General features: G+C 57.7%; 1 protein-coding gene across 1 annotated transcript in view; it reads right to left on the bottom strand.

Annotated features, from left to right (window-relative positions):
• Positions 1-277: 277 nt before the first annotated feature.
• The window catches only part of PDE9A (phosphodiesterase 9A), an 88,487-nt gene continuing 62,055 nt past the window's right edge, over positions 278-26,709 (bottom strand). The window contains exons 7-19 of the mRNA XM_054713567.1: positions 26,610-26,694; positions 20,267-20,348; positions 18,670-18,744; positions 15,174-15,260; positions 13,270-13,374; positions 12,882-12,964; positions 11,662-11,818; positions 7,992-8,105; positions 5,414-5,518; positions 4,621-4,749; positions 3,186-3,281; positions 1,649-1,724; positions 278-488 (exon numbers count right to left, since the gene is read on the bottom strand). Coding sequence (XP_054569542.1) covers positions 478-488; positions 1,649-1,724; positions 3,186-3,281; positions 4,621-4,749; positions 5,414-5,518; positions 7,992-8,105; positions 11,662-11,818; positions 12,882-12,964; positions 13,270-13,374; positions 15,174-15,260; positions 18,670-18,744; positions 20,267-20,348; positions 26,610-26,694 — 1,205 coding nt within the window. The 3' untranslated portion in view covers positions 278-477. The remainder of the gene's footprint in view (positions 489-1,648; positions 1,725-3,185; positions 3,282-4,620; positions 4,750-5,413; positions 5,519-7,991; positions 8,106-11,661; positions 11,819-12,881; positions 12,965-13,269; positions 13,375-15,173; positions 15,261-18,669; positions 18,745-20,266; positions 20,349-26,609; positions 26,695-26,709) is intronic.

The following is a 26,709-nucleotide window of genomic DNA, read 5'->3' as shown; positions in this document are numbered from 1 at the left end:
ACGCACCTCCTGTTGTCTACAGTGTGACCGGCCGCCTGGGTCCCCACCTCCCACACGCACCGGCGCCCTCGCAGCTCACAAACACAGGACACGCACCGCCTTGCGCTCCGGGCAGCGGTCTGGCATTTAATGCTGGACTTGCACGAGGAGCGCATCACATCGCACCGGGCAAGCGCTCTGGATGCGTCTGCGAAAAAGCACAGCGTCCTTGTCTCCACGTGAGCACGTCTCTCAGACACACGCGTCCACCGAAGAAAAAGTACAGGACCCATTTCTGTATAAGAATATATTATTTAAAAGGCAGTTTAAAAATAAAAATTCTGTACAGCATCATGAATTCCATTTTTTTTTTTTTTGTATCAGTGAACAAAGTGGTTCTGGTGGTGGGCGCCAGGGGGTCCGGATCAGCTTCTCCCCGCGGAGGAGTCTCACGCCGAGTGGCCGGGCCCAGACGCCGCGGACCGACGTCCTCTTCCTTCAGGCGAGGCCTGCGCGGGAGGGAAACGGACTCCGGGTTTGTCTTTGTTGGGACTGAAACGTGCAGGCGATATCGCAAGTGTCACAGGATTAGACGCGCGCTGTGTTTGAAAAACGAGCCATCGGACATATCGTTGAACATGTTTAGGGAAAATGAAACAATTTCGATCCCTTTTCTGAGCCATTCAAAAAATATGATCTGACTTCAAAATTGAAAGCCAGCCCGGCTGGTGTGGCTCAGTGGTTGAGCATCCACCTATGAACCAGGAGGTCACAGTTCCATTCCCGGTCAGGGCACATGCTCAGGTTGCGGGCTTGATCCCCAGTAGGGGGTGTGCAGGAGGCAGCCGATCAATGATTCTCTCTCTTCATTGATGCTTCTCTCTCTCTCCCTCTCTGAAATCAATAAAAATATATTTTAAAAAAGAAAGAAGAGAAAGCCAGCATTTACTGAGTACTTATGTCCCAGCTCTCTGCTTGGTTAATTGCTAAAACCACAACAGTGATGGTAATTTAGAGACTCAGGCCCTGAGGCTCAGAGGTTGAGCCGCCAGTGCACAGCCTGGCCCCAAGGCTTGCTTTGTTGGCTGCTGGATGCCGGGGCCTCTGTCCCTCTAATAAAACGAAACCTAGTTTCTCCTGCCGGCACCTTGCTGCTTTATAAACCGAAGCTCTCTCAAAGGGCCCGTCAGCCACCTGTGTGGTGTATCCTTATTATTCGGGCCGAATGGCTGGTGTGCCTTCTGCATGGACTGACGGAATGGCTGATGCCAACGAGTGCTCGAGGAGGTGATCACAGCCATGCTCACAAACACTTTCTTTGTGGAAAGACTGAAAAAAGCGTTTTCCCTTAGAAGTGGCACACGTGCTAATTACTGACCTTTTTCTATCAACTAAAGCATGCCCCCTCCTTCGGAGCCTGATCCTAATTATTCTAAGCAAGGCATACACGTTTTACTTACTTAAAAATATTTGGTATTCAGATTTCCTCCCTCCTCCCTCCCTCACTCCTTTCATCCCTCTCCTCTCCCTCCCCCTCTCTCTTCTCTCTCTCTCCCTCTCCCCCCTCTCCCTCCCTCCCTCCTTCTACCCTCCCTCCTTCCTTCCCCAGATTCCCATCCAGCTCCATGGAAGTGGGAACTGCTGGGACATCAATGCACAACAGCATTACCTTCACTTGGTTTCCCATCTCTGCTTTTCTCCCTCGACTTGTCGGCGGCCCCGCCTGCCCGGCTCTCGGTCTTCCTCTGTAACCAGGACAGAGACGGAGAAGTCAGGCTCGGGGACAGTGAGGGTGGCTGCTCGTCTGCTCAGGACCTCCCTGCTGACGGCAGATGCCAACACGTGAAGCTGAGACGAACATCGGCCACCTTCTTGTGCAAACATACACGTGTGGGCTTTTCAGACACAGCTCGGTGCACGGGCCACCTTCCCTGCTACGGGAGGCCTCGCCCAGCGCGGCTACCGCCTGGCGCCTGGACGGCGAGCTCACCCTGGCTGCAGCGCACACGGCCCTGTGGACTGGCTGTGGTGACTGTGGAGTGCATTTCCCTCCACCTCCTCTCGGTCTGTCCTTTCTGGGGGCAGGAAGGGGCCGTAGAGGGTCCCAGGGGGCCCCGCTGGGCGGCTGGGGCTGGGACTTGGAGACCCAAGGCCTTCACTGAGGTGACCTGTGGGTGGTCCAGGAGAGTCAGGGGGACACCTCTTCTCACATCGGTCCTCTGTATCATTTGCTCTTTAGCTTTTGGAGTTTCAGCACCTGTCTGTGACCTGCTAGACTCTAACTAGAGAGATGGAGATGGCTGGTCTGCGGGCTCGGAGGTATTTATTGAGCACCTATTGTGCACCCAGCATTGCACCAAGGAGGTTGAGAGAGACAAGAGCAACGCAGGACGAGCCTCAGCAGGGCGTGGTGGGAGTTCCCGGTGGCAGAGGCAGGTGGAGGCACCGTGACGGGGGAGGCCCTGGCTGAAGTGAGCAGTGAAGAAGGCATGGTACAGAGCCAGGCTGGGGGCACTGCCAGGCTGGGGTGGGTGAGCTCAGCCACAGCCACAGCCCCATGGGGCCAAAGTAGGAAGCGGCAGGGAGACTGCTCCAGCTGCATTGGGGCCCCAGAGGGAGGGGAGGCCACACCTTGGGTGGCTGGAGGTCAGGTGAGAAGGTCATTGGGTGGTCCCGACAGGCAGGGGGCCCTGACGCAGAGATTCGCACACCCCGGGGTCCTGACTTGGCCAGACTAACTTGGGGGCTTTGGGGAAAACCTCGACCCCAGCTCTGAGCCTGTGAACTAGATCTCCCCTGAAAACCCCCAAAGCGCCCTGAAGCCAGGCCCAGTCTCTCTTCCTGACCCCTGGGAGGGGCCGAGCTGCCCCGTGGGAGAGTCTGTGGCCTGGAGCCGGGACGTGGTGGCTGGCGGCTTTTTCCAGGCGAGGGGGAGCCTCTCTCGGCGAACAAGGTCAGCGCAGGGGCGGGAGGAGGAGAGGGAGGACGTGGGCGGGCGCTGCTCCAGGGGAGGGAGATGCCGTGGACGCTGACCCTGGTCACCTCACAGCGGGCAGCACTCTCATGTGACGTCCAACCACGTTAAATGCCCTGATGTGGTCGGCCTGACTCTCCTTTGGGTGGGAACGAGCGCCCTCCAGAGGCGCCGCCTCGTGGTGCCAGCATGCGGAGGGGGCCCGCGTCACGCTGCCCCACGGAGGCCTTACCTCTGTCACGGCGTCGTCCATCTGCTTCAGCTCCTCGTAGCGGTCTCTGGATTCCCACAGGGGCTGCAGCATGCTTTCCTCAACCGCAGGGAAGAGCTGGGGGGAGACAGACTCGGTCACCCGGCCGCCACCCAGGGGACGGAAAGCGTTTGGGAAAACAAGGCAGGTCCTGTGTCTCAGCGGATCGCACGGGGCATCTGCATCCGTCCACGGGGCGCTGTCGGAGCCCCCGGGGTGCGGCCTGCTACGGCGTCCACGGTGACCGAGGCTCTGACACTGTTCGGTCCATGGTTCCTGGAGCCCCTCACGCCTGCCACCTGCCCACCCAGTTCCACGGTCCCCGCTGCCTCCTGCTTTCCACAGGGACCTGGTAGAAGCCACTCCCTTCCCCCGCACGTGTCCCCCCCTCCCAACCGTCCACGCTGCACTTTCTCATCTTCCAAAGCCAACTTCAGCCACGAGGCCCCCGACAGCCCCAGAGCCTGGAGGGACTCCGCTCGCGCCTGCCCCCAGCCTGAGCGGCTCTGTCCTCCAGTCTGTCCACCTGTCGGACATTCGCTGAGACTCAGCACAGGGTGCCCCTGCCCCCGGAGCCCTGTGCACACAGCTCTCCTCCGGGAAGGCCACACCCCGCCCCACTGCAGCCTGGGACCCGCTCTGCTTGCCCACCGGGAGGGCACAGTGTGTGGAGAGGGCGCTGCGTGCAAGAAGGCAGCTCCCAGAGAAGCGACAGTGCCCGGGGCTAAGGAAGGACGCGGGGAGCTGGTCCTGGGGAGCCCGAGGGAGCAGCATGGGAGGCCGGGAGCCCAGGGGCAGGAGGATGCACTTGGAGGTAAAGGTCGGAGGCAAGGCCAGGACCAGGAGCTGCGGGCCATCCGGCCAGACAGAGGTCCTACGGAGGATGGGGGACCGTGGCCCTGGTGGGGGCAGTGGGGAGCCATGGAAGGTTCAGGAGAGAGGGGGAGACAGTCTCCTTCCTGGAGGTTAACCTGGTGACAGCCGTGTGCTGGGTGGAGTGGGTGAGATGGAGATGGGGACCGCTGAGGCGGTTCTCCCGAGGGTGAAGGTGAGGGGAGCGGATACAGGCTGCTCTCTGGAGCCCGGGAGCGGAGGGCCGCTCGGAGGAGGTCTCCATGGGGACGAGCAGGCTGCAGCGCAGGCAGGGGGGAAGCCAGGAGGTTCTGGGGGTGTGCTGCGGGAGGAGCAGGAGGCGGGAGGGCCGGCGGGGCGGGGGGAGGAGAGTTCGGGGTGGGTTGGTGTTAAGGTGGAGGGGGACTTCAGGTGGGGTGCCCGGCAGGCAGCTACAGTTCACATGCACGCGTGTGTGAGCGTGTGGGCGAGTGTGTGAGTGTGTGTGCATGTGTGTGCACGGCTGTGCGCTCCCGTGTTTCTCACTGTCTGTCGTGTCGCCCAGGGCGTGGCGATGGTCACTCACCTTGGTCACTGTTTCAAACATGGGGATCAGGACAAACTTGATGAACCCGATTTGGGCCGTGGCTTTGGTCACTTTGTCCCGGTCCATGAAAGGGGCCACGGGCAGGCCTTCCGACTTCTCGCGGTCGCTCTGGGGAGGGCAGCAGACGCAACATTAAAGAAACGCGCAGGGAACTTGGGGGGCTCTGGGGATCACTGTTCCTCGAGGAAGAGAAATACGAGCTAATATGCCACAGCCAACCCAACCACGGTGCGTTATGTAAATCAGTAATAGCAATTACTAGTTATTGGAAAAGGCGGTGCTATTGTGAGCGCTACATAGGGTTTGCAGGGCCGTGCCGTGAGGACTGAGGGGCGGGGACAGGCAGAGGCTAATTAAGTGGGTCATGAGAATGCTCAGTGGTAGAAGTAGCTTGCAGACACCCCTCTGGGTTCATCAGCGCTTCCCCGGCCGCCCCCGGGGACCCCTCCTGTCTCTGCAGTTCTTGACCTCCAGGCCGTGGTCTGACATGCCCGCCCCTTGCAGCGGCTCGCTTAGCGGTGACAGGGGGCAGCTTCACAGCATTAGCTTTTCCAGGCTGCCCCTGCCTCTCATGTCTGAAACGACAGCCTCGCTCATGTGTGCTGTGCGCCTGGGGTGCGGGCTTTCTGGGGGCTGGAGGAGCTTCCGCCGCCCCGTCTGTGCCCACCGTGACCCATCTGCCACCGTTCAAACGGGGCCTCGCGTCAGGGGCCGAGCGGAGCGACAGGAGGCTGACTGCTGTGCATGAACTAGCCCCATAACACACTCCCACCTGCATGAAGTATTCTTCCAATAAGCAGTCCACCCACGGCTCTGCGACTTCCATCGGACGCACCTCGTTGGAGATATCACAGCATTTGATCAAAATCATCTTCAGCTGCAAGGAGAGGCGTGGGGTCAGGCAGGGGCGCGCAGACCGGAACCCACGCTGTTTGGGCTGGACTTGCCGCCCAGGCGCGGGCAGTGCTGCGGGCGGGGCTGAGCGTGGCTGCCCCTCCACGGCTCGGCCGGGCACCTGCGGTGGGGGCCCTGGCGGTCCGCATCCAGACCCTCAGCCTCAACTGGGGAGAATGGGGGCGTCACCGCACCCCCATAGGATCAGAATGTTTTTCTTTTTCTTCTTTTTTTTAATCCTCACCCGAGGATATTTTTCCATTGATTTTTACAGAAAGTGGGAGAGAAAGGGAAAGACAGAGAGAAATGTCAAGGTGAGAGAAACACATCGATTGGTTGCCTCCTGCATGTGCCCTGACCAGGGAGTAGCCTGCAACTGAGGTACGTGCCCTTGACCGGAATCGAACCCGGGACTCTTCGTCCGCAAGTTGATGCTCTATCCACTGAGCCAAACCGGCTAGGGCTCAGAATGTTTTCTTGGCGGGACCTTGAGTGGTAGAACAGCCCATTTAACACGAGGACCTTCTGTCATATGAATATACATGGAAAAGTTCTTGATTATTGAAGATACAGGGAAAAGCGTAGAGAGGCATCGTTAGTGATGAATAATGGAGCCACTTCAGTCAAGCTGCTCAATTATTAAAATCACGTTGCCTAAGGCAGGAGGAGATGATTCTAGTCTTGTTCTCTAAGCAGCTGGGAACTTGCACTTGAACCCTCCAGTCCCGTGTCAATGCCTGGACATACAGCAGACCTCCAGGTAATCCTCTGACTGATTACCTCAGGAGGACTAAGAAAAAATGTTCTCGTAACCAGACCGCGGAACGTGACCAGACCTCCTGGCGTCCATCCTCCAGACCATCCTGGACCAATCCGGGGGCCAAAAATGCAGACCGGTCCTTCTCCAGGATGTACATTTTGCTATAACTACTCTTAGCTTTTCTTTCTTCTCCGGGACATTTCTGGGTTTTGGCCTAGCTGTGTTTCTGGCTGGCAAATCCCAAGATCCTCGAATAAACCTTGATCATTTATTTCTGGCCAAAGCTTCCAGACTCTTACTCATGTGACATGAAGAATCAGAGGTTAAAAGGGTAATAGGAGTGGATAGTGCTGGGTCCCCCCAGTGACAAAGTGGCACATTAGAAATACAGGGTGAAGGGGACCCTCACCGTAAAAGCAGCGAGGGCATAGCCTTGGCGCCCCAACCCCTGAATAGGACGGGCAACCACAGATTCCTCCTGTCCCCCGCAGCCCAGGGTTAGCAAAACGGCGCGAATGTCAGAGGCGTCCATAGCTTCTGCCCTCTGCTCCCAGGCCCGGCGTCCCCCCTGTGCTAGCCGGGCTCTCTGCCTCTGAACCCCGGCCAAAGCCGCCACCTGCAGAAGCCTCCTCTCCCCCTGCGTCCTCCCAGGTCCTGCTGTGGCCCCTCTCTCCAGCCTTCCCGGCCACCCAGCCCCCGATTTCAGCGCCCCCAGCACAGCCCTGGGCCCGGCCACATCTTGTTTGTGCTGCTCCCTAGTTGGGTCCCTTTCTGGTCCTCCCAGGAGACCAACTCCCTCCGGCCTGGTGAGGTCTGGGCATGCATTTGGTCCCTCGGGTGGAGACGCGCCAGGCCAAAGGATCCGGCCGGAGCGCTTCCGCCTGAACCATGTGAGTGCCGTTGGGACCGGCTGTAGCACAAATGACTTGCTCCAGGCTCAGTGACAGTCACCTGGAATGGCCAGGGTTTGAGGTCAGTGTTGGCTGCCGCTCAGAGTCTGATGCAGGTCCGCCCGGGCTGTGGGCCCCGGATCTGCCTGGGCTGCTCTCCCAGGAGGGGGGCCTGGGGGAACCTGACTTGGCACAGCTTCAGCTGAACCTCGAGGTGAGCGCTGCCCTTCAGTCCTTCCCTCGTCGCCCTGCCCCAGGGCTTCCTGGGAACCGATCCAGGCCTTGCTCGTCTCCTGTGTGAGGAGTCGGGCTGCAGGCCACAGGCAATAGGGCTCTGCCTGGCAGGCCTCGGGGGCATGTTGTCCCCGACACCAGGCTGGGGTCAGCCTGGGCACGGCCGTCTTGGGGGGAGCTGATTCAAGGCCTCAGGCCTGGGCCACCGGGTCCCCAAGTGGCCCTCCGAAAGGCTGGGGTCAGCATGTTTTCCGGGGCTGTCCTTTGTGGGAGAGCCAACTTTATTCTCAGGAAACCAGGGCAAGATGAATCGCCTTCACCCACTTACTATCTTCACACCAGAATGAGAGGGAGCGTGGAAAAACGCCGCCTGTAGCCACGACGGAGCTTTCCCGGGGGAGGTTCCCACCAGGCGGCCTTCCTGGTGAGACGGGGAACTTTGAAAACCAGCTTTGTCGCCACCTCCCTCCAAGGCAAGTAGCAGCTGTGGTTTCTCGGTGTCCAGTCTGAGCTGGAGGAAGGACTCCCTCACCAGCTCCCCGACCCCCAAGAGGCGGAACGAGCCTACTCACCAGGGTCATGTGCTCCTCGTTGCTGTAGTCGAAGTTCTCCATCTTCTCTTTGAAGGAATCCATGATCTCTGCGTGCCTGGCCATGTCAGTGGCCAAGATTAACGTGATCATGCCCTGAAGAGCGAAAGAGCAAAGCATGAACACCGGGCAAATCCCAAGGATTCCTCAGTGAGCGCCGACTGTGTGCTGAGCCCTCTGCACACGCCATGCCATGCAGTCCGCATGCCAGCCCCGTGTGTGTCCAGGAATCACTGTCCTCATTTCTATTTTATTTATTATTACTATTTTTGTTAATCCTCACCCGAGGATATTTTCCCATTGGTTTTTAGAGAGAGTGGAAGAGAGAGGGAAAGGCAGAGAGAAACATTGATGTGAGAGAAACACATTGATTGGTTGCCTCCTGCATGAGCCCCGCCAGGGCCCAGGAACCTGCAACCGTGGTACCGGCCCTTGACCTGAATCGAACCCCGGACCTTTTGGTCCACAGGCCTATGCTCTATCCACTGAGCCAAACCGGCGAGGGCGCTGTCCTCATTTTTAGATACAGAAGCTGACACTTGACGAGGCCGAGGGCCCTGCCCAGGCTGCAGGGGGAGGGTGGGAGCCTGGGGTTCAGGCCCAGGTGGAGCCTGACCCCTCCTCCCGCGCTGTGTCTGTGAAGCAGCAGCAGCCACACCGGGTCTCCCAGGACGATGCCCTCGTGGACGGCGGCTTAGCCACGGACAAAGGCTTCCCCGTGGTTTAGCAATCTACACCCATGGTGTGTGCCTTCCAGATCTTGTTGGAGGTCAATGACCGATTTTCCAAGGGCATTTCCCCCCGTTATCTAATCTGTATGGGATGACATGTGTACCTATTGCTTGGGAATGATCAAAGTCTGATTATGTACAATGGCATTCTTCCATGAACGAATCTGTAAATGAGGATGCAATGAGTTTTTAATATAAATATTCCATTACCTTGTTAATCAGATATTGGCTTAAAAGTAACATAATTCAAAACCATGACCATCTGACCATCCATCCATCCATCCATCCATCCACCCATCCATCCATGCAATCCACTCACTCACCCATCAATTTATCCATCTAACTTGTCCATCTGTCTGTCCGTTGGTCTGTATATCCATCCACCGACCCACAAGCATTTACAAACACACTGCTGTGCCAAGTATGGTGTTCTACTTTTTTTAAAAAAAATAAAACCACAATTATCAACTGCAGAGCTCAAGTCATCCAACATAGATCATCCCAGATGTGTTTTGGAGGAGGAGGGGGCACCACTGACTCTCTGAATGGTGCCTGGGAAGATTTAACTGTGTAGTAGGGAAGGACCTATGCCCGTGAGGAGTTAGCCCTCAAAATAGTCAATGACAAAATGTTATTAAAAATCGGGACAACTGCCTGGCTGGCGTGGCTCAGCAGTTGTGTCCACCTAAGAATCAGGAGGTCACTGTTTGATTCTCGGTCAGGACACATGCCCGGGTTGTGGGCTTGATCTGCAGTAGGGGGCGTGCAGGAGGCAGCTGATCAATGATGATCTCTCATCATTGATGTTTCTATCATTCTCTCCATTTCCCTTCCTCTCTGAAATCAATAAAAATATTAAAAAATATTGGACCAGCTGATCTTATTCTCAGAAAAAGTCTCGTTTGAACATGAAGTGTTTGAGGCAGGACAACCCTGTGTGTCCCTATGGCGGACACGAGGAAGATCTGGGCTGTGGGGTTAGCCGCTCCTCCGGCCAGGCACTTCCTTCCCAGGGGTTGCCGAGTCTCCCACAAAGGGGTGTTCAGGAGCTCGGATTCTCCAGGTCGTATGTATTCCAGGTCGCTGGGCAGCCGTCAGGGGCAGCAGCCAGTGCAGTGCTGTCTCCAGGATTTGCCCTTTACCTGCTTCGGAGAAAGGTTCCCTAGGGCTTTCAGAACAACAGGTGGCACTTGCTTGCCCGGTGGTTCCATAAACATGGGGGAGAGGCCAGAAGCCTGGGCTTGAGGAGGGAATGCGCTGGGAACGGTGATTCAGCGACGACAGTGATTAAGCACTGCATTTAGCTCTGAACTTCCTGGAAGCGGGGCCAGTGGGGAAACGGTGGCTTATGAAGCTGTTTTCCGACAGAGTGAAGCTTATCAGCCTCCGGAGGGAGGGAGGGAGGGTTTCCAGCTCTGGATTCTAGACCCTTTATCAGGCGCAGCTACAGGGAAGGCCAGGAAGACAGCAAATGGGTGCGGTTTCATCCATGGACTGTCAGGGCGTGGCTCCTCCAGACACGGACCTTGGCTCCTGTGCAGTGTCCCGGGCTGCCATCCACATAGATCAGAGAGGACCACAAAGATGTTCTCTCAGGGTTCTGGAGGCCAGAAGTCTGAATCCAAGGTGTCGGAGGGCCCTCCTCCTTCCCGGGGTTCCAAGGGAGGTCCCTCCTGCTTCTTCCAGCTGCTGGTGGCCCAGCATTCCTTGGCTTGTGTGCACATCACTCCAGTCTCTGCCTCTGTCATCTCATGGCCTTGTCGTCCGTGTATGTGTCTTCTCCTCTTCGGTCTCTTGTAGAGACACTCGTCATTGGATTTAGGGCCCACCTGGATAGCCCAAGCTAATCTTATCTAGCGATCCTAACAATACAGCTGCGAAGACCCTTTTCCAAAGAAGGGTACCTTCACGAGGTCCGAGGGCCAGGAGGTAGACAGACATTTTGTCTTTGTTTTTTTTTTTGGCAGGGGTGCGGCTACCATTCAACCTACTACATTCCTCCAAAAGATCACCCTGAGATCCTCCCTCCCCTGCAAACATCAGAAGGTGGAGCACAGAGTCGTGCTGGGTGGGACCTCCTGGGCGAGGGCTGTCATTTGTGGTGAGTGGAAGTGTCTGCCTCAGGACAGGGGGCGTTCTCAGCCTCCTCCCAAAGCGCCCCGAGAAGAGGTAAAGTCTCTTAGCTGAAGTGGGCAGTGGGCAGACTGGGTCATGGGGTGCAGGGGACAGCGGCTGGGGGCTGGGGGACAGTGGTCAGGGCTCTGCTAGGTTGGATGGAGCCGGTGTGTCTGTCCAGGGTCTGCAGTGTACTCCCTGGGCAAGTTACCCAACGTCTGTGGGCCTCACTCCCCTGGTGGCAATGGAGAAAGGGCGGCTCTCCAAGGGTAAGTTCAACCGTGGGTGTGAACTGCCGTCAGTGGAATCCCAGGTACTCATGCCAGGGCCATGCGCCTCTTCCTGGGGCACTACACTGAGTGGCCAGATTATTATGACCTCTGAACGCATAATAATCTGGCCACTCAGTATATGTATATTAGAGGCCCAGTGCATGAATTTGTGCATGGGTGGGGTCCGGCCAGCCTGGCCAGGGGGCAGGGACATGGGCGGTTGGCCGGCCTGCCTGCTGGTGGAACTCCTGGTCGAGGGGACAATTTGCACATTAGCCTTTTATTATATAGGATAGACACTGAGTGGCCAGATTATTATGCGTTCAGAGATCATCATAATCTGGCCACTCAGTGTACGTGGCCTTGGAGGCAGTGGGAAGGGGGGCCGCTCCCCAGGATCCCTGTGGGCGCTGCTGTGACCGGGAGCTTCTGGGAGCCTCAGCCCAGAGAAGGGGTTCTCTTGTGGTCGTGCTCACTGTATCCCCCTAAAGCCCCCCTCACTCTGCAGTCAGAGTGCCCCCCACGCCCGCACACCTGTCTGATCTGCTTGAACCCGTCGGGCTGCACGTTGGAGAAGATGTTGCACTCGGGCTGGGCGAGGATCTGGAAGGCCACGGCGCAGTGGTGGTTCTCCAGGGGCGAGATGTCGTTGTAGCGCACGGCCAGCTCGGTGCGGGCGTTGATCTGGTACCTGGAATTGGGGACGTGGGGACAGGAACCTCAGGAGCCCGCACTTGGAGGCGCCTGTATGTCAGGGCAGCACGCTGCGGTGTACAGTGGCGCCTGTAAGGGCTGGGAGACAGCTGTGAAGGGGCTGGTGAAGGCGGCTGCCCTCTGCCCGTGCCAGGAACTCACTTCTCCCGGCTCCCTGACTCTCTGCTGCCCCTTGAATGAGATGATCCCAAGTTTTTATAGTCCTACCAGGTGGACAGCACCCAGAAGTCTCCATTTCTCTGTTACGGGGCCCTCAAGGCGACCGGGCCTTTCGGTATGGCACCTTGCAAACCATTTCAATACGTGCAAAAGGCAGGCATTTGGGAGAAGATTCGGATGCTGTGGTCCAGGCCCCGTGCTGGCCCGTCACCGAGAGTGGGCACCGAGGGAGTGGGTGCCCACGGGCTCCCACGCCTTAGAATCCACGGTCCTGCACATGGCAGCAAGGTTCTCGGGCACATGTGAGCTCATTGTGTGAACAATAAAACTCGATACACAGATACACCCGTTTGATAGAAAGAAGCCACGCGTCACCGTAACCGCAAACGGATGCCACGCGGTCGGGACTGCGGCGTCGGGTGGGTGGGACTCTGTGCCTTCGCCTCCAAGAGGCGGGAACGGACCAATGTTCCAGCAAAGCCCCCACGGCCCACCGTGGACCCCGCCCAGTCCCCGCTCACCCACCCCCCTCTCGCTCAGTCCTAGCCCTGGCACGGTCCCTGCTGGGAACAGGGTGGGGAGGCTGCCGAGGGGGGAGTGAGAGAGATCCCTGTCCGTGTGCGGGCATCAGGCCCTGCTTCAGGCCCCGCCAGGGCTCCTGCAGCCCGGACCCCTAGAGGGCGGGGCAGCCTCCTCGGGTTCGGTAACCTTGCAGGGCCTGCCCCAGGGAGGCCCAAGGCCTCGGACAGAGTTCCAAAGTGGGGAGCTGTGTCCCCTGGAGGTGGCGCTGGGGGGCGGAGGCCTCCGCGGACAGCTCCGATGTGGGACTGGTCTGAGTATTGAGCTGAACCGAGCGCCCTTTAAAACGAAAAGTCACGCACGTGTTGTTGTATCCCGGATGGTCCAAATCGTGGCAGATGGCTGCGGTCATTAGGATCAAGATATCCATTTGGGAAAACTTCTCCTGGATTAGAGAGGGGGGATGGGTGAGGAGCGGGTGGAGTGGGGTGGGGAACTAGAGACAAGGGCGGGATGAAGCCCCCTCCAGCCGCTGGCCCGGTGGGAGAGGACCCGCCCTCTCTGGGGTGGGGTGAGGAGGGCCGACCTGCTCAGTGAGTCAGAAGCGCCTCGCCCAGGAGGGCGATGACATGGATGGGCTGGGTGGGTTCCCTGGGGGGCGGAGGAGCTGCTGCGGAGCCCCGAGGCTGTCTGCCCCTCTGGGTGGGGGTGCGTCCCTGCCATCCCCCGGAGGGGCTCCCCCAGACCCACCTGGAGCCCGCAGAGCCAGATCATGCTGTACATCATCTGGGCCACGCAGAAGCAGTGCCGGAAGTTGTGGAAAGGGTTGTTCCTGTAGTTGTCGTGCACGCAGAGCTGCGGGAGACGAGGGTCTGAGCGCCTGCGCCGGTGCCCACCGCCCTCTCCGCTCCCTCGCTAGCTGTCCCAGATGCTCCCTGCCCAGCCCTCGTCTGACCCCGAGGCCAACAGTGTTCCTGTGAGTGCAGGTAAGGACGGGTGTTCCTGTGAGTGAGTACAGGTAAGGACGTGTGTTCCTGTGAGTGAGTACAGGTAAGGACGGGTGTTCCTGTGAGTGAGTACAGGTAAGGATGGGTGTTCCTGTGAGTACAGGTAAGGACGGGTGTTCCTGTGAGTGAGTACAGGTAAGGACGTGTGTTCCTGTGAGTGAGTACAGGTAAGGACGGGTGTTCCTGTGAGTGCAGGTAAGGACGTGTGTTCCTGTGAGTGAGTACAGGTAAGGACGGGTGTTTCTGTGAGTGAGTACAGGTAAGGACGGGTGTTCCTGTGAGTACAGGGAAGGACAGGTGTTCCTGTGAGTGCAGGTAAGGACAGGTGTTCCTGTGAGTACAGGGAGGACGGGTGTTTCTGTGAGTGAGTACAGGTAAGGACGGGTGTTCCTGTGAGTACGGGTAAGGACGGGTGTTCCTGTGAGTACAGGTAAGGACAGGTGTTCCTGTGAGTACGGGTAAGGACGGGTGTTCCTGTGAGTACAGGTAAGGATGGGTGTTCCTGTGAGTACAGGTAAGGACGGGTGTTCCTGTGAGTACAGGTAAGGACAGGTGTTCCTGTGAGTACAGGTAAGGACGGGTGTTCCTGTGAGTACAGGTAAGGACGGGTGTTCCTGTGAGTGCAGGTAAGGACGGGTGTTCCTGTGAGTGAGTACAGGTAAGGACGGGTGTTCCTGTAAGTACAGGTAAGGATGGGTGTTCCTGTGAGTGCAGGTAAGGATGGGTGTTCCTGTGAGTGAGTACAGGTAAGGACGGGTGTTCCTGTGAGTGAGTACAGGGAAGGACGGGTGGCCCGAGGGCAGGTGTGGGGACAGACCTCCAGGCTCCCCTGTGGGCTCCTAGACTCGGAGTGTGTCTGAGCAGCCACACTGGGACATGGAGCTGAGGGGCGAGCCAGGGGGACTACCTGGGTCCCAGTGACTGTCCCAGTGACTGTCTGACCTGTGAAGGCCTTTAGTATTTGGTTCTGAGCAGCATTTTATTTTAAAAAAGGCCTGCTACTAAACACACACTCATACATGCACTTTCACACATTCACACACATACTACTCACACCCATACCCACACATGTACAAATGCACACACATGCACATTTACATAGGCACACCCTCACAGACATACTCACATACATATACACATACACTCACACATGCACACTCACACACACACATGCACACACACAATACTTACACAAGCACATTCGCACTCATACATACACTGACACATAATCACACATGAACACATTCATGCACACTCACATGCTCCAACCCACACTCATAACACGCTCACACACTCATGCACACACTTGCACATGTACATACTCATGTCTACTTTGCTCACAAACATGCACACACTCAGACACTTTCACACACTCGTACATACTTGCACACACACACACACACACACACACACACACACACATGCCCCTGCTTTAGAACACGCGGCTGCACTTGTCTGCCCTGTCCTCACCATTTTCTCACTTCCTGGAGCAGGAGTGCGGGGTGGAGTGTGTGGTGGGCACACAGACCGGCTGAATGTCCTGGCAGATCTCTCATGAACGCCCGGGGCCATCAGGACGGAGCCCAGATGGTCACGCCCATGTACCCGGATGAAACAGTTCAAGAGGGACCGGAGGGCTGCACTTACCAGCCACCTCTTGAGCGTGATGGGGTTGATGCTGAAGTCTCTGACCAGGCAGAGGTCATGGTACATGTGCTCCAAGCAGCTCAGCATCTGCGGGCACAGGAAGAGCAAAGGCTGGTCAGCAGCACGCGGGCCCTGCCGTCCCGGGAGAGTCCGCAGGGCAAGCCGGGCAGCTTCTCCAGGCCCGTCCCCAGGGGGGGCCCTCCCTGGCCCGGGTCCCCCGAGAGTGAAGCCTGTTGACTGGGGTTCAGGATCCCGCAGAAGGGATGTGGGGTTTGAAAGAGCAGTCGGTGTTCAGAAGTCAATGGAATTCTAGAGGAGAAGGAACAGCAAGCGGCTGGGTGAGAGGGAGTGTGCTGTGCCCAGCCGACCACCTCAGAAACGCTCTCATTTATTTCCCCTCACAGACACCTCCGTGGGCCAACCTCGCGGTCTGATGCTCTGGGACTCGGCTCCATCTGACTCAGACCCGAGAGCCGTGTCCCACAGAGAAAGGCCCTGCACTTGCCTCCGGCCTGAGCCGGAGGGTAAAGGGGCCCAGTGCCTTCCACCCCCAACACCCTCCTTGTGCCCCCTGAGGCCCTGCGGCCGCTTTTTAATGTGTTAAATTTAGTCCAGAAGGTGAGTGCATTCTGGGTAAGCGCCCCCCCCTGCCCCCAACCTTACTTCACTGACTGTCTTCTAAAAAAAAAAAAGAAAAAAACCCCTGCTCACGTGGAAACAGATTTTGTTTTCAGTCCCAAAGAGGATTTACTGTCACTGTTATCATCTATTTAAGTATCGCTCAGAGCTCTGGAGCTAATTAAGCGAGGGAAGACAGATTAAATTATTTTTAATAAATGAACGTTTGACAAAGTGGGCTTTGCCTTCTGGGGAAGCAGGTCTTGGATGGGACGCCCGGGGAGACAGATCTGCGAAGCAGGACAATGAGGATGTCACCTGGGGTGCAGAGCTGACACCGGCGAGCGCCCCTCTGCCCAGGGCCACAGACCTGCCCTGACTCTGTCACATCCCCCAGCTGCCCGGTGCCTGCACCGGCATGGCAGGCCCTCCGGACTGAGGGCTGAAGCCCAGACACCCCTTGCCCCACCCACCAGCCCATGCACTGTACCAGGCACCCCCACGAGTGGAATGAAAGGATTGGCAGACGAAACCATCTGGTGCCATGTCTGAGGCACGTGTGGTGTCTGGAGCAGGAGTGATGTGGCCACGCATCTGTCCCCAAGCTGGTGGCAGGGACGCGGCGGCAGGTCCTGGTCGGACAGCTGGACGATGAGGAGTGTGGAGGACTCAGGAGGCGACCAGGAGGCCCAGCCTGTAAGCCCAGGGCTCAGCAGAGGCAGCCACGCTGCGCTCCCGCTGCGCTCCCGGCCCCGGGGGGCTCTGACAACAGCTCGCTGCGGGCAGCAGCAGTGTGAGGTCATGGACGCCTGGTCTGTGATGAGGAAACGCTGGGCTGGCCCCGGGTGATGCTGGGCACAGCACCTCCTGCTCGAAGGGAGAGAGGTGACCCATCGCCACTGGGGGCGCTGACGTGCTCAGGGTGCGAGGAGCTTTGTGGGTGGCCAGGTGCAGTTTCTCGGGGGCCAGGTGGGATTCCAAAGTTTTCAGTTGTGACTCTTTAGTGGATCATCTTTGCCGCCCATGGTCCAAAACTCATTGCACCCCCAGATCTGCCAGAGGCCAGGGGTCCAGTCTTCGGGCATCTCTGGTTGTCACCACAGGCAGCTGAAGAACCAGGCCCCTCACAAGTCTCTGAACCACTGAGGTGTGCTGGCAGGAGCCCCAGGCCGGCAGGTGGCCACACAGAGGCCGGGCCCACCCGCAGGGAGCTGTCTGGCTCCTCTCACGCTGGCCCTGGTGCTGCTATACGTACACCCCGCATGTACATGATCCCCACATGTACATACACCCTGTGGGTACATACACCCCACATGTACATGATCCCCACATGTACATACACCCTGTGGGTACATACACCCCACATATACATGCTCCCCACATGTACGTACACCCTGCGGGTACATACACCCCACATGTACATGCACCCCACATGTACATACACCCTGCGGGTACATAAACCCCGCGTGTCGGAGGACAGGGAGGCGGCCTTGCCATCATGGATGCATGAATCCTTCAACCTCTCAATGTGAGAGCGCGTCCTCTCTCTGGCCACACCACCCTGTGCTCAGAGGAGACGGAACTGGCGGCGAGCGCCCACATAGGTGCTCTGCCATCAGGGCCAGGCTTCCCTCTGCTCCTCGGGGCTGAGGACAAATGACTCCAGGGACCGAGCTTTTTCTCGAGGTCTCGACAGTGCTGCTTGTCCACCTGCTGGAGGCAGGGACCTGCACATTCTGGGCCATCTGACCGCGTGGGAGCCACTGAGACCAGAGGTCACACCTCTCGTTTCTCCAGGCCACGCGGCCTCCCCCTCCCGGTCCATTCCTCACGGTGCATCGATCTGGCAGGTGGTGGCCGCTCCCTTAACATGCCTCCCGCTCCTTCACATCCACGCTCCCGTCCCGCAGCGGCCTGGACGTTGTGGAGCACACGCGTCATCGGGTCCAGTGTTTGCTATGGGGCCGTCCCTTGCACACAGGCGGGCCCCCCCAGGATGGCTGCGGCGGGAGGAGGCGGTATCTCGGGTTTCTGGTCAGTGCTGCCGCGGCCTCCCCTTGGCTGGGGGAGTGGGAATGAAAGCACAAGCAGGGTTCACTTGGTGACCCCAGCGCCCTGGGGACGGGCTGGCGCTGGTGAACCCCCCTTCCTGCCATACAGAGCAGGGATGTCGCCGCTGCCGCTCTCGGCCAGGCGGGCAGCTTGCTGGGGGCAGCCTTTCTGCGTCTCTGCTCCTGCAAAGCTGGAAAGAGTCCGTAGATTTGGGGGGCCTGATGTCTGTGATGAGGGGCTTTTTGTGTTCTTGAGGTTCAGAAAGAGAGGGGTAGGACTGATATGATTAGGTAACTAGCCCAAACAAAGAAAACCTCCTTTTTTGTGTGTTTTCTCAGCAAAAGGGAAAATTAAAAAAAACAACCTTGCTAAGGGCCTCGCCTCCCAGATCCTGTCCGTGTGCCCGTCCGCGGCCACTGCTGCGCCTTTCCCCAGAGGAGCTGCTCTTGGGGGGTGCGGTGTGTGTGTCTCCACAGCGTGGGGGGTCTGTGGGCAGCAGCTGGCCAGCTGAGAGGGTGCTTGTGGGGTCAGCAGACGGCCCCTGGGGACTCTCGACGATGATGCGCCCTCGGGGTTAGCACCTGCCGTCAGCCCCCCAGGGTTCAAGCCCCCGCACTTGACTGCCTGCTCCTCTGTCTGACACCCCCTTCCTGAGTTCTGTCTCCAGGACCCCCCTGAGCCAACCAAGAATCAGTTTAACTAAAATGTGGAAAAGTAAGTGAAAAAAGCAACATACAGAAGAGAGAGGAGAAAGGCAAGGGGGAGAGGGACGGGGATGCTTCCGTCCCGTCCCTGGGACGCTGGTCCCGGAGGCTCCCTCACTCACCTCGTTGGGCTCCCAGAGCCAGACGTCGAAGGTCGGCTTGCGCAGGCCCTCTATGGTCTCCGGGGAGAGCAGGTACTGGAAGGGACAGGAGGGGTTAGCCTCCGTGCTGAGCCAAGGCCGTCACCCCCGGGGGACGGGGTGTTTCCTCTGGCCCCTCAGGGACCCCGTGTTCCGGCCGGGAAGCGGCAAACTCTAGGGACAGGCATCCCATGCCGAGGCAGGGCCAGAGCGCCGGGCAGGACCACGTGGGCACGAGGGACCGTTCTGGGGTGACGGAGACGCCCCATCCCTGGACTGTAGTGGGTGTTCCATGACTACATGAGTTTGTCAAAATTCACCATACAATGCACCCACGGAGGATGGCTCACGGCACCTAAGTAACATCTCAATCAACTTGAAAAAGTAAAGTGAAGTCGAGGGGAAGATTGCTTGGCGTAAGTCCAAATACTGGCTAAGAAGCGAGTTTGCGTTTCCTTTTTGGGGGAGCCCATCGGGTTTAGCTGTGGGCTGAGGGCCTATAGCCGTGGTTGGCAAACTCATTAGTCAACAGAGCCGCAGTTTGCCGACCACTGGCCTATAGGACACCAGAGTCAGAGTTAAACCGTCGCAGGAACTGTGATTTTAGACCTAAGCCAGTCCTGGTGTTTTGGGATTAAATACTGTGTTCACCAAGGGTCATGGGGTTTTGGTTTATTTTTTTTAAGGAACCGCAGTGGAGCACTGAGACCCTTTACTTTGGACCTCGGCTGGGCCTCGTGACTCCCTGGGGCTGGAACATGAGAGATTGGGGTCACATTTTCCTACAGAAGAGACACTAGTTTCCATCTGAAAACCCTGGACAAGCCTGGTTGGTGTGGCTCGGTGGTTGAGCGCCGACCCAAGAACCAGGAGGTCACGGTTTGATTCCCGGTCAGGGCACATGCCTGGGTTCTGGGCTCCACCACCAGTAGGGGGCGTGCAGGAGGCAGCCGATCCATGATCCTTTCTCATCATTGGTGTTTCTCTCTCTCTCTCCCTCTCCCTTCCTCTCTCTGAAATCAATCAAAACATATTAAAAGACAAAAACAAACAAACCACGGACAACATCAGCTCAAGAGGGTGCTGAAGGTCAGTTGGGCCGGGGGTTCGTTCACTCATCAGCTGAGGGCTCTGCTGAGGTGGGTGACCACCATCCTGAGACCCCCGCCCCCCCGCCTCAATTCCCTGGGCCCTGCTGCTTTCACAAGGGCCCGGGGTCTCTTGTAATTGAGAACTCTTTTGTGACCGAAAAGCAAAACTTCTCATAATACCAGCGTATTGTTCAGGGACAGAAGATCCAAGAAAGCAGAGTTTTAAAAATTTACTTAAAAATGTAGCCCTTACCTCCTGCCACAGTAAGCTATGGTCTGGGACCACTTTTGCTAAACAAATGTCAAAGAGCAAACTATTCTGCTTAAGTATAACAGGCGCGTCCCGCAGCCCACGGCCGTGGCAGGAGCTGTTTCTGCAAAAGTGCAGGCATTGGGCGGCCAGGAGGCCAGGGTGGCCGGGGGCGGGGCCTGTGCCCCGGGTCTGTGGACACAGATGCTGTTTCTTCAGAGGCAGAATTTCATCTTACCTTGGGATAAGTGGGGACATCGCGCTGAGGTGTCAACTTCTTGTTGTTATCCAAAAAACTGTACTTACAGGGACAGCTGGTCCTAAGGAGGAAGCAAAGGTGAGTCTTGGTGTCGTGGCTTCAGGCTGGGTGCTCACGTGGGTAGGGGACGGTGGGGATCGCCTCAGAGCAAAACAAACTCCAAACCCCATGCCAAGCCCAAAGCAAACCCCACAGACCCCTCTGGTCGTATCTGTTGTGGGAGAATAAGTCATAAAGCCAGAGACGCCTCATGACTAATCCCCAGGGCCCCTGCCGGACCTCCCCAGGTGACAGTGGGCTCTCGGAAACATGGGCCTTCATTACAGATACGCCCCTAAAACCTTTTTAAAATGATGAAAGCAAAGCACGTTCCTTCCAAAAAATTCAGCCAACACAGAAGTAAAGTAAAAATAAAAAAAAACCCGAAGTTCCCACTTCACCCCCGCCTTTCCTCTTAAACCGAACACCCTGGGAATCCCTCCTGCTGTGGGGTATTCTTCCAGAGCATCCTAGGCCTGGACACACATGGACAGCCCCGTGCTTTCAGACAAAGGTGGGATCGTACAGACTTAGTCCTCGGCCGCTAGCTGTTTTCACCCAACGCACCACAAACCTGCTGGTGCTGCTTCACCGAGCCCAGCTTTGTTCAAAGCCGGCCCCGCTCCGATGCCCGGGGGTGTGGCCGCACTGCACGCTATCAATCCAGCCCCCAAGACGGACTTCAGGAGGCCCCCCAATTTCCCCATCACATACGTGCTGACAGATGAATCGGCCACCTGGCTCTGTCTTCGTCATTACTCAATGTCAAGGTAGCCCACATAAGAACAGAAGGAAAGGAGCCAGGTGTGTTCTGGATAGAAAGCCACCCTCCGATATCGGGGAGAGGGTGCTGGCGCGTGGGGTCGTACCTGGGGGCTGGACGTGGAGGGCCACCCCAGGACATCTGGCCGCTCCGTGGCCCCCTCCCCACCTGGGGACCTTAACTTTCTTGTACGTGAACATGCTCTCCATCCTCCTGCTGATGGGGAGCTCAAGGGGGAGGGGGTGTCTGCACCCCTCTGTTTGAGATGCTCAGGCTGGTGGGCAGGAGCCAGCATATCAACGTGCCACAGCAGCAGTTTGTAAATAAAGTTCCACCTTCTGAGCGAGCCATTTACTGCCGTACAGTAAGAGCCATGAAGAAATTCACACCCTTTCAGCTCGAGTGTCTACTCTGGGGATTTACCTTAAGGGAAGAATTAGACACAAGCAAACAGCTCTGTGCACAAAGGTATTCATCGCCGCGTTATCTGTTGTTGTAAAAACACCGAACCGAACCAGAAGTGACCTAAATGGCCCCAAATGGGAACTCACTGAAGCCATTTTGGTACGGTGTGAGGTGAGGAAGGTTTGGGTGAAAAGGAAAAGAGAAACGTCGCCTACAGCACACACCGAGTGGGAGTGCGGAAATATTCTCCCAGGCGCGAGGAAACACGCACACAGTGGGTGGACAGTGAGCCGGCACTGGGCCCCCTGGAAGGAGGGATGAGCCAGACGGGGGTTAAATCTGACCTGTTTCTCTCACAATGCCGTATGTGAAAAAAATTAAGCATAGTATTTCTTAGTTGTTTTTCAAAACTAGATGTTTATATGCAAAAAAAAAAACACACCCCAAACAAAAAACAAAACAAAAACAAAAACACTTCTGGGAAATCAGTGTCCGCATCTGCATTGGGGGCCTTGTGGCTGCTGTCATTCTGGTGGCTCACCCCCACATCAGGAGAGTCTGATGGCTTTACAAGGAGGCTGTGCTGCCTGCAAGCTCAGGGTAGCCCATCTGTTTTCTTTCTGGAAAAGGAGCCTTCGGTGTTATTTTCTTGGCATGCTGCTATTCCTCCCCTCAACTCTACGCCCATAGAAGCAGTCAGGGTGGCGGTGACAGCTTCCTGCGTGAAGGGGGTGTAACAGAGTAACAGAGAGAACCAACGAAAGGTACCAACCCCATGCTTTCCACTGTCACCTGCGAAGGAGACATGCCATTTGCACTTTCTGAGCAGCGCTGAGCTTGGCCTGTGCACTTAAGAAAACAGATAACAGCCCTAATTGGTTTGGCTCAGTGGATAGAGCGTCGGCCTGCAGACTCAAGGGTCCTGGGTTCGATTCCGGTCAGGGGCATGTACCTTGGTTGATGGCACATCCCCAGTAGGGGGTGTGCAGGAGGCAGCTCATCGATGTTTCTCTCTCATCGATGTTTCTAACTCTCTATCCCTCTCCCTTCCTCTCTGTAAAAAATCAATAAAATATATTAAAAAAAGAAAGAAAAAAAAAGAAAACAGATAACATCACCATGATCTCCTTTCTGCTTTCCCCGCCTTTTGTATAAATACCCACGCACGTGCCGTGTAGGTGAGTCGTGTGCATTTGCCAGGGGGCTGTGGCAGGAGGGCTGGACTGCTGGAATCCCGCTGCTTCCTCGACAATCCCAGCTTTGGGAGAGTCTGCTGGGTGCCTGGCAACTTGTGCCAGGGCCTCGCCACCTCGCCAGGCGGCCCTGCCTGCTCCCTCTGCACCCGGTTGCCATGGGAACCAGCATCCTCCAGCTGATAGAGCAGCTGGCACGGTGCCTTTTCTTTTCATTCTATTTGGAGCGTGTTTTTCCTCCCATTTCCTGGGCTCTCAGCCTCCACTCCCCTGGGGCTCAGACCATCGGTCAAGGCCATTTGTGGGAGATGAAGTTGAGATTACAGACCCCAGAGCCCTCAGATGCCACTCATGTTCCTGCAGCCCTCCCCCGCCCTGAGGAGTCAACCAGCAAGCTCCACCCCGTGGCCTAAATTCCAGCAGGCAACTGGACCTCTTTCCTTGTGAGGGAAAAAAAGAGAAACCCCAAGGTGTGTGTCTCTGGGAGGGCAGCCTATTCTGGGGGTGTCTGTGAGCCTGCCTGCTACCTGGCGGCTATCTGCTGCTCCCCGAGAGGAAAAGGAGGTCTGGTGTGTGCAGACCTGGCCCCGAGGCCCTGTTAGGGGTGCTGTGTGGGTGGACCTGGGCCAGCACTTAAGGCTCATTAGCCTTTGGTTCATGCGGACAGAGCGGGGCTCGCCCGGCAGGTGCCTCTGTCTTCTCCGCCCTCCCAGAGAGGCAGGGCAGGGTTGACATCATGAGAGAGCTACTCAGAGGTGCAGTTTCTCCCCCAGCACCGCAGGGGAGTCCCACTTAACAAGCCGGGTCCCAGCGGCGCCGAAATGACACCCCAGCATGATAAAAATGGAACCCAGAGACAGGAGAGCGCGCAAACCACGGCCTGTTCCACGTCTCCGTCTGTCTCCCCAGAAAGAAGAGGGAAGGGCTGTTCTCTCTGGCACAGAAGGGGCTGTGAGCTCCTGGGCCCGGCCTGGGGAGGTGGGGGTGGGGGGTGGGGTGAACCTACTGTGGACTCGACCTGAGCCCAGGACACTGGGCTCTTTGTTCTGAGTGTGTTGGTGACATTTGAGATCCGCCCCCCTGCCCCCACCCTGTCTTTGCCGGAAGAGCCACTTTGACCCCTCTCTCGTCTCTCGCCTTTGTGGGGGCTGCTGTGAAAACTGGCTGCTGAGAAGATCGCCCTTGGAGCCTAGGACACTGCAAGTCTTCTCTTTGGATTATGGAGCTGTGAGTTCTAGAATGTGCTTCTTTGGGGGGCAGTGCATTACTGGGGTGAGCCCCAGCGCCCGCCACACGTAGCTCAGCCCACCCTGTCATCTTGTCTCTGGGCCCAGGCCGGCTTCCTCTCACGGGCTCTGACATCAGGTGTGTCCCCCTCCCCCCGCCTCCCCGTGGTGTGTTGTGGGTTGAGTTGTAGCCCCCGAAGGTCACATGCTAACGTCCTAGCCCCGGGACCCGTGTGCCTTCATTTGGAAACAGGGTGGTTACCGACGTGCTTAGGTAACACGGCCACCGGGAGCAGGGTGGGCTCTGACTCAATAGGACTGGCGTCCTTTTAAAAAGGGGACATTTGGACACAGATACACACACAGGGGTGGCTGCCATGGGAAGACAGAGACGGGAGTAACGTCACTACAGTCCGGGGAACCCCAAGGATTGCCGGCACCGCCAGGGCCGGGAGAGGCCTGGGACGGAGCCTTCAGGGGAGCGTGGCCGTACCGACACCTTGATGTCAGACCTCCGGCCTCTAGAACTACGACAGGACACATTCCTATTGTGTTAAGCCCTCCAGTTTGTGGCATTTTGTTACAGCAGCCACAGGAGACTCACACAACTTGGACCACATCTTGTTCTTTCTCTTGCAATCTGACCTGCAGGACCGTGCAGGCCAGAAAGCCCACTGTGAGCGGCACGCCCTTCCTGTCCCGCCTCGCTTCTACCGAAGGGGCGGGAGGTGGAGGAACAAGGGTGCCTGGGACGCGGCAGGGGTGAGACCAGTGAGGCCGGGCTCAGGACCTGCCCTGGCCGCTTTGAGCAGGTGGCATTAGGTCATGGGAGAAGGGACGAGAGGCTGCAGACGTCTAGTGCTCTGTGGGCTCCGTGGACAAAGCTGTTTGTGGGTGAGGTGATGCCCACCGAGGTGGGAAGGAACCCAAGGGGGCACCATTCCAGCTCAAGAGACACGCCCTCTGGACAGGGGCTCCTTCCGCCCGCTGTAAAGACCAGGGGCAGGAGCAGAGCCAAAGACCAGACGCGAGCTTAGTCCTCTTCCCTCCGATGCTGCTGGGGGACTGGAATAGCCGCCTGTGCTGGACCCACATCCCCTTCCAAGGTGACCTGCTCCACCTGGCCCCGGGCAGGGGGCAGCTGTGCCAGGTGGCACCGCACTGGGCTACCGCCCTCTTGCCACAATGGACGTGGCGCTTGGCCATAGCAGCCCGTCTGAGGCCCGTCGGAGAGGGGATGGGGCTCAGCATAACCAACAGGGCCTGGGTAATCGGGCAGTAGGACGGGCCCCAGGATGGAGGCCCGGCATGTGGCGGCTGGGGCACACCGACAGCCGGAGGGCTAGGCTGAGCCATGGAAGTCCTGAGCCAGGGTGACCCGGTGACAAGGGTCAGGTCAGGGCTGAGGGTCCTTCAGCTGCCACACCAGGTCCCAGCCCCGGGGGCCCAGCCCTGAGCCACTCCAGGATGTCACTGGCCACACGGAGGACGTCTCCTATTCCCTAAGGAGCTTCCCGCTACGGGGTGGCGAGGATGAATTATTCTCACAGTTTTCTTTGGTCACACACGCCTCTGCCCCGACTTCCCCAAATCCAGTGGGATGACACACCCTGAAATCCAAACGAGCTGCCACGTCAGCAGGACCTAAAGGTGACCTGGTCCCTGTAGGACACATGCCAGCAGGGCTCTGAGCTGCCAGACTGCTCCCAAGCCCACCCCCCGCCGGGCTCTGACGGGACTGAGCGCCACGATCCGGGATCCCTTCACCGCCTGCCCCTGGACGACCCTTTAACACAGCCCCCTCCTCTCTCCTCAGCAGGCTGCACTCAGCGTTTTAAAACCAGGAGAGACCTCCAAACTGTCAGGTGACCCTTTGTAAGGAGCTGGTGCATGGGCAGGGCTGTCCTTGAGTGCAAGAGTCCCCAGGAAACCCCGCCAGGCCCTCCTGGAACCTCAGCAGCACTTAGCGGTGTGGTGGTTGGGGGTGCGGGCCCCGATATCACCACGCAGTCTCCAGGGTGGGACTCGGGGCGGGAAGAGAACCCAGCAGAGCAGGCTGGTCCCTGGGAGCAGAGACCCACGACAGCCCACCCAGTAAGCGCTCAATGCGCGAGCATCTCTGCCCAAAATGGGAGCATCTGCTGTGACTACGGTTCCGGGACAGGGTCCTACTGTACGAAAAACCCACTTTCGAGGGGGCGTAACCAAGACTGGGTCTTTCTTCACAAACTACGGCTCCACAGGGCACGTGGGGATGGATGGACCCCTTGTTTGGCAGGACTCGGGACTCTGAGTCCAGGACAGCTGGGGGCCTTTCTCCCTGACCCATCGCTCTGCACTATGGGATGTCCGCCCGGGAGTGGGACCTCTGGGGCCCCAGGACGCTTGTCCCCTGTAAGCCAAGAGCCTTTTCTTTATATTTGTTCCTGGTCTTAAACACCGGGTGTTACGTCTTTCAATCTGGGTGAGTTAAGCCTAACACTGATCTGGCGGCTGAAGCCCCTGGATGCGCACTCAGCCTCCAGCCTCCACGCCATGAGCGCTCTTTTTTGAGAAGAAAGCGCTGCCTCCAACAGCCAGCGCTGGCTCCGGCGCCCCAGCTGTGCCTTTGGGAAAGCAAAGACCAGAGGCTCCCCGCCTTCGCCCATTCAGAGCACCCCGCCTGCTGCTCACCCAGCACCCAGCGCAGGCCTTACCTGTTGCTTCTGGCTGCCAGTTCCTCCCTCATCTTTTTAATGTCACTCTTGCATTTCTCAATCTCCACCACTTTCAGTCCTTCCACTGGTGACAAAGGGA

This window comes from Eptesicus fuscus, chromosome 3 (genome assembly GCF_027574615.1).
Source record: "Eptesicus fuscus isolate TK198812 chromosome 3, DD_ASM_mEF_20220401, whole genome shotgun sequence".
Lineage (NCBI taxonomy): Eukaryota > Metazoa > Chordata > Mammalia > Chiroptera > Vespertilionidae > Eptesicus > Eptesicus fuscus.
The sequence above is the reverse complement of the archived record's forward strand: the minus strand, read 5'-3'. Positions and strand labels throughout refer to the sequence as shown.